General features: G+C 46.2%; 2 protein-coding genes across 2 annotated transcripts in view; one reads left to right on the top strand and one right to left on the bottom strand.

Annotated features, from left to right (window-relative positions):
- H257_16395 (hypothetical protein) overlaps nucleotides 1–1,987 on the top strand; it is a gene marked incomplete at both ends in the record, with an annotated part of 2,564 nt that extends 577 nt beyond the window's left edge. Inside the window, 2 exons of the mRNA XM_009844809.1 lie at nucleotides 26–1,185; nucleotides 1,882–1,987. Coding sequence (XP_009843111.1) covers nucleotides 26–1,185; nucleotides 1,882–1,987 — 1,266 coding nt within the window. The remainder of the gene's footprint in view (nucleotides 1–25; nucleotides 1,186–1,881) is intronic.
- Nucleotides 1,988–5,387: 3,400 nt separating this feature from the next.
- On the bottom strand, nucleotides 5,388–6,539 carry H257_16394 (hypothetical protein; the record flags this gene model as incomplete). Its single annotated transcript, XM_009844808.1, has 1 exon — nucleotides 5,388–6,539. One exon carries the CDS (start codon nucleotides 6,537–6,539, stop codon nucleotides 5,388–5,390), a length of 1,152 nt encoding a protein of 383 aa, XP_009843110.1.
- Nucleotides 6,540–7,670: the final 1,131 nt, after the last annotated feature.

Genomic DNA, 7,670 nt, shown 5'->3' with positions numbered 1-7,670 from the left:
TGTTGAGGTCTTGAACGGCATACAGGCCCGCCGCGAGGCAAAGCGAAACAACAACCCACCAACAACGGACGACACTGACGACGACGGTGACTCTCCATCACCTGTCCTGGACAGCTTTGTCCACACGCGCGGCCCGTCTGTTCTCCCAGAGCTGACGAACTTCTCGCTCAGCGAGTTCAACCAACTGTGGTCCGACCTACAGACAACGATCGACCAAAACTACAACGTCGGTTCTGGTCGAAAGAGCGATGTCACGGGTCGCGACATGCTCTTCATGACTCTCACCTCGCTGAAACATTGCGGGTCGTGGGATGTCGTGTCCGCACTCTTCGACGACACATCAGCCTCGTTCTCCAACCGTGTGAACTCGTTCCTCAAAACTCTGCATCCCTTTCTCGTTGGACGGTACATCGATGCTGTGGCCGACAAGTACACGATGGAGCACTTGGAGACCAACAAACGCCGCTTTGCCAACTACCCGTGTGCCCTCTACGCTGTCGACGTCACGTTCCAGAAGACCAACATCCCGGCTAGAAGTTTTCCAGAGAGGAAGCGCTTCTTCAGCAAAAAGCACGGACAGCATGGTGTCAAGGTGGAGGCAAGCGTATTGCCCAACGGCCTGGCCATCAACGTCACCAATGCGGTGCCAGCTAGCATGGCTGATATCGCCATTGCCCAGTCCAACCGTGAATTCCACCTCAACAAGCTCGCCAAGACCCCGTCCGAACTCGACATGGCTGACCAAGGTCCACTCCGTGAGGAGTATCCAGCTTCTTGGGCGATTTTGGCGGACAAGGGATACCAAGGTCTCCACCGCAACCTTCGTGCCATAACGCCAACCAAGCGGCCGGCGGGTGGTGTTTTGACGGTGTCCGAAATGGATGTGAACGACAAGATTGCCAGTGACCGTGTCATCATCGAAAAAATTTTCGGACGTTTGAAGACGTTGTGGAGTGTGGTGGGCGACACGTTGAAGTGGAAGCGTGACAACTACGACATCTACTTCCAGTCATATGTTGCGTTTACGAATGTTCATATTCGTTTCATGCCACTGCGGGCGGAAGATGGCCATGATCTCCATCGCCTTGTGAATGGGCTCATATCTACGGGTCAGAAGAAAAAGGCGAAACGTGCGGGGTCGGTGGCAATGTCGCGTGACAAGCGCAAGCGTCGTTTGAGTGCAATGTACGCAAATGGGGAGACTTTTCAGCTTTCCGCTGAGATGGAGTATGACGACAGCGAAGATGGTAGTTGTATTTTCGATTAGCGTTTTGTAAAGAATTTCAAACGTATTTACTTTTTCGAACTTTACACACTGCTATTCAAAATAACTCATTCGAAACTGAATCACTTGATGTCTTGGTTGATTCCTGGGTCTTTTCGGAAATAACTCAAGCATTGGTTGAATCCTATAGAGATGCATTATTTCACGCAGTGTTTTCCTGAACAGTTGTGCAATTGGTGAAAAAATGGATTCTTGCTCAGGAGGTCTATTGTACAGTCGATTGGACAGGTAGCGGGAGTTGACCAATGCATGGAACAATTGGCAAACCAGTTGATTAGCACTTACAAACGACTGGCACAGACAACCACAGTACGGCGCTTCCTCGATTGCGCTACCGGAGGTTTCGGCGGTTGAACCATTCATGAATCCATTGGGGACTTCATTAATCTCGGGAGCACCATCGGGACCGCCATATGGACACAGACCAAACTGACCACCGAGAGAATCAGCGTCACGAGGAGGGCCACCACTGGGAGGAACACCACAAGGATCGCCAGAACAACCGTCACAAGGACAGCCATCACAGACACAAGGACCACCGTCACTGCCACAATAACCAGCACCACTAGAATCGCCATCAAATGGTCTGCCACAAGGACCGCTGCCAAACCCACTCACAAGAAGGCCGCCATGATTGCCACGAGCAGTGTCGCCAAGGAGAGTGATGTGGGGACCACCATGGCCGGCGAGAGGGCAAGGTAAGCCACCAGAAGTTGCTGAAATACAATGTCCATGCAGGTTGGATAGCGACAAAATGATCATGACCTCATGTAGTTCACTGAGAATGAGCTGTCGTTCAGAGAAGCGTACCATGGGTGTCGGTTTTTGGCAGTCGATTCCCGTCTCCACCACAGTACGGAGGGGTCTCAACTTCTTTATGAAGGTTGATGGACTTACTATGATTGGCTCATTTTTTAGTGTTACACACACTCCATTCTCCACCTTCCATTCTCCATTTTTAACATTGAAACCCCCTATTATACTACCTCTGTCCGAAAGTGATTGCACGAATGGACATTTTAGGTGTGAATTAGGTTATCTCCTCCAAATCAGTGAACCACCCACACATTAGGAGTACTTTTGAATACAAAATTTCAAATGGAATCCAATTAGAGCCCCAAAGGTCCTAAATAGGAATGACAGCTGATTTATCCACGAAAAACAGTGGGAATGATGATCATTTTTGACTGTGCTCACGTATAATTTTTGTAAATGTATAATTGTAAAACATCTACTTATATAGGTATCGAGTATATTTGTGGTATAGTGTAGGTGCAATAAACTGTATAATATAATAAATTGTACCGTAAACTTACACTCATGCAATCACTTAATAGCAATCACTTACAGTTAATAGGGTTGAGTTCCAATGACAGCAACCTACTAGAGCAATACTAAGTAGATCTTTAAACCAGTAGCTAGCTACCTATTACACAATTTAACAGAGATAAAAACAATATGACCCACTCACTTCCAAAGTTACCATTATTTGTAACATTCGATGCACTAAAACGCAACAACCTTGCAAATGATCAGTGATACCTCTTTGAGTTAAAAGAGTGTAAATTCCGAAGTGACTGAGTTACTGATGAAACCTGAATGACTGAAAATTCACAAACTATCGTACCAAATCAAAGCAAGTTGTATTACTGTGAGTACAAACAACTGCGGGTCCTCGCCCTTCCATCCACGCCGAATGCATTGCCGTGTCGACGACAGACCACAAGGTCTCAAACTCACTTGCAGTGAAGTTCGTCATGATGCGAAAACTGTCTGAGCCCAAGTCAGAGATGAAACGATCAAAGATAGGATCGTTGGATATTTCGTCTCTCTCAGAGACAGTACCAACGATATCACCGAACTCGTCGTACGAGGACTGAAGGAAAGATTGGTCCCGAATGGACTGATCTTGTAAGCGGCTCAGAATGGCGTTGGCGTTGATGAGCATGTCACTCGAGAGGAGAATTGGAAAGTGGTGTTAGTGAAGTGACTAACAGTAAACGAAGACGGTGACGAGGGAGTTTGTTGTCGGTGACGACGGAGTTTGTTGTCGGTGACGACGGAGTTTGTTGTATTGGTTGTGAATTTGCTGGCAAAGTTGTTGAGATGCCGAGAAGTTTACGCATTATACCTGATATTCGGTTAATCAATCAGGTTTATTGAATCGCCTTATATAGTAAAATATGCAGACATTTTTGCCCCGTCTTTACATCAAATCAACTTATCAAAGATAATGTTTGAGTTTTATAGTGCTCAAATTATTTACCTAAAAATTGCGTTTATATCGACGCCATCAGTGCGGTGACAGTCAGAGGAGAACTTGGACAGCACTCGGCGTGCAGGTCAGGTATCGACGTGATACTTTCGGGGTGTACCTAATTTCATCGTTTAGATGCTTGGACCTAGTTTCATGAGCACACGTCAACGCAATATCGCCGAAAGCAAGGCGAGACTCAGCTATAATTTCGCGTAGGTAAATTGTCAGGAGCACCAGTGAAGAACCAGGTACTGAAGTAGTATCATAACAACTGATTGTATCAGTCATATAATTTGTGAGAGTACATCAAGTCAGACATCCTGTCATTGATCAGTAGTACATCAATATCACAATCTACAACCAAGTGATGAGTTATATTGTAATTCATATAGGTTATATACAATAAACCTGCATCACTGATCATGATGATACCTACTGCTCCTAAGCTCTATTAACTAGTATCTACTTGGAGGCAGTCATGGCATCTTGGTTGGCTGACTTCTTGCGGGCTTTTTTGTCCTACCCCTGGGTGGCACGCTTAAAATAATGTACGGATAACGTCAATAATGCTCGGATAACGTGATTGCTTCATGGATGGCACATTATTCGGAGACCACGCTCTTACCGGTAGAGCGTGGTAGGTTTATGTTGATGTCATTGTTTTCTGTGGCAATCGGTTAAGTCATGAGAGCCCCAATCCGTAAAATACCTTACTTTACCCTAATCTTAGGATGGAAAATTTATCAAAGGAGGGTTTGAGCCATGGATTAGTAAAAAAAGATGAAAAGCACAATACATTTGGTGCTTGCTTCGTGTTACTAAAATCAAGTGGACTCAGGCTAACATTTCGTGGGTCCATGTTTAAAAGAGGGGTTTTAGATCCAGAATCAAAAGTTGTAAAAAGCACAATACATATCATGTTTCACTAAGCATGTACTAGTACCATACAGTTATATATTCGTTTTTAGAATTTCGAATTTCTTGTCCAATCGAAGAGCCAATAAAAATGTTTCAAACCAACATTCCAACCAATGGTACTTCAGCGATGTTTGACCCAAAGATATGACACGCGAATACTTTATAACGTTATGTAATTTTTGAGCAGTATACAATTGACGGTATTAACTGTAAATTGTGCTTCCCTGTCAAGTCGATTTCTCCAATAAACTACCGGTCCAAATTTAATGCTACTACAATACTAGTATTAAAGTAGTATTAAAGGGAATACAATGAAATTGTTTCAAACCAACATTCCAACCAATGGTACTTCAGCGATGTTTGACCCAAAGATATGGCACGCGAATACTTTATAACGTTATGTAATTTTTGAGCAGTATACAATTGACGGTATTAACTGTAAATTGTGCTTCCCTGTCAAGTCGATTTCTCCAATAAACTACCGGTCCAAATTTAATGCTACTACAATACTAGTATTAAAGTAGTATTAAAGGGAATACAATGAAATTGTTTCAAACCAACATTCCAACCAATGGTACTTCAGCGATGTTTGACCCAAAGATATGACACGCGAATACTTTATAACGTTATGTAATTTTTGAGCAGTATACAATTGACGGTACTAACTGTAAATTGTGCTTCAGTGTCAAGTCGATTTCTCCAATAAACTGCCGGTCCAAATTTATGTGTAGTATTATCACTTCAATAAGAAGAGCGTAAGCGGTATATCAATTTTATGATGTCAATTTTTACATTACCTAGGAGTACAGAGGATTTTGGCGACGTTACGTCTCCGTGCTACCCTGTACTGGGAGTTGAAAACCACCGCAGATAGTAAGTACTACCATTGAACAATACGATTTGACTGTTAGGTCGAGCTCGTGGCTCCTAATCGCCACACGACGTCTTGATGGGCTTGACGTCTCCGCCGTTGAACACGGCGACTTCCTTGGCGAATTGGTTGATGCCTTTGTACACTTCGAGGCCGCGTGCCGGGATGGTCGACGCGCTCACGTTAAATGTACGGCCAAAAATTTCAATCGTCAGGGCGGGCTTTTTGAACTCACGGAACACGTAATCTATGAACGTCCCATACGACAAGTACAATGTGTACGACGGTTCAGGCTTGTACTCCCCCATCGCGCTTTGCAATCCACGGCCGAGGACTTGGTACTTCTCGTCAAACCCCCCGCCGATGGTCTGGTTATTGTCCCCATATGGGTACAAGATGAGCCCCCCGTACGTGTGAATGTCGAGGAACCCTTGGATTTCATCGCGCTTGGTTTCAAACCAATCATTGATGCCCGCGGTTTCAGGCTCACTGAACGCGTTAGGTCCGGGGTACGTCTCGTTAATTTTCGTAATGTTTTTGGGGTTCACGTAGGGAGTCGGCCAGTTGCGGTTCAAGTCGACACCATTCACATTCCTGCGCAGGAATCGATAGCCGCTCTTCCACGACTGGAGGTAGCCGTCGACGTTGACGATCGGCACAAAGTACAAGTCGTACTCGTCGGCGGCCGTGGGTTTCTTGTTTGCAATGTCATCCAGAATCGACGCCAATGAGAACACAACCGACGACACTGCAGCCCATTCGCGGGCGTGTAGCTGGGATTGAAAGTACAGCGACTGCGAGTGACCCTTGCCCTTGGACAACTTGAACCCGTAAATCGTGTTGTTCCAGTTCGTCTTGGAGATGGCAAACCTGGTCAACAAAGTCGGGTTTTGGGCGACCAACGCATTGGTGAACTCGTAGATTTGTTGGATGGTGCGGAAGCAGTTGTGGAACGCACTAGTCGAGTACTGCCCGGCCTTGAGGGACGGGATGTAGTTGGTGTTTTGTTCCTGGCAAGCCCGGTTGGCATCGATGTCCTCATCGCCTTGATACACCTTGGCGGTGGCGTTGACGTCGGCATCGCCTTCGGGTTCAGACACCTCGTGGAGCGAACGAACGCGATTGTCGATGACCGCGATGGCGTTGTTGGTTTGGGCGGTGGCCGCCGCCGCGAAGAGAGCAATGACACCGAGGAGGGAGAACTTCATGGGAAAATGAATAATGAGGAAAGGTATTGTGGGCTGTCAATGCGTCCTGGAATGGCTTTATGATGGTGTGGGAGGAAGTTGAAAGGAATTCTCAGGGCGGAATGACCTTGGCAGGCTTGTTCGGCTTCATGTACTTGCCATCTCAAGGCGCATTTCAACGCCCAGTGCAACTATAGAACATGTATATCATCTGAGTTGACATAGTATAGGTGACCTGTGATGTGGTTAGGGTGACTATGTTGAAGATGGTAATCATCCGAATGGACTTGCGGTAGTGCAAGTACGCAGTAGTCCTTGTACTTGACGTGACAGAATTAATACTAGACGTGACGCAATCAATGTAAGGCATGTTTGCATGGATGGCCCGAGCTAAACGACAGAACTGTGCATACGGACGGGGTGTGGACTGTAGATGCTTTACACGGCACACTCCGTCCGCATACACTTTCAACGACACGTTCAGGCTCTTCCGACATTTGATGTTGGTCACTAGTATCAATTCCCCACAACTCCTCCACGTGTTAGGAATTTGGATGGAATTCTCAGACTGATTATAGGGGCGTAATGGCATTGACAAGTTTGCTTGTGTCCACTACATAGCCTTGAGATACATACCAATATCCCGAGGATCTTCTTCGAAGTTCGGTCCTCGTCGTCGTACGCAGCCCTTGTTATCCGGATTCCCACGGATAAATCCTTGCGGAAATAATCCGGGGAAGCCGGGGATCGAACCCACGACCTTTGAGTTAAGAAGTGACAACTTGGCTTGCCGATGCATGTTTTACTTGTTAGATCAATGACGTTACGTTAGAACACATTTTGCCTAAGGTCGAAAACATCAAAGATTACCAGACCGAAGATCCGCCGTTCATTGGACTCCTCTGACATATGCACAAGCGACGTCGTCGAGAGGAGTCCAACGCACGGCGAATGTGCGTACAAGCGGTAAAACCTCTCTATACGACGACGTACGGTCGTAAAGGAATGCCTATGAGACACATACATATCAGCGGCTCTTGCAAGGGCAGCATCGATGCAGTACGGTGCGACAGGGGCTTACCTCGTGTTGTACACGACGTCGACGTTTGGCGGGGGTGGCGAGTGCTGGCTGCACCTTTCTGAATGACGCTT

This window comes from Aphanomyces astaci, assembly GCF_000520075.1.
Source record: "Aphanomyces astaci strain APO3 unplaced genomic scaffold supercont1.85, whole genome shotgun sequence".
Lineage (NCBI taxonomy): Eukaryota > Oomycota > Saprolegniomycetes > Saprolegniales > Verrucalvaceae > Aphanomyces > Aphanomyces astaci.
This window is presented reverse-complemented; position numbering and strand designations above follow the sequence as displayed.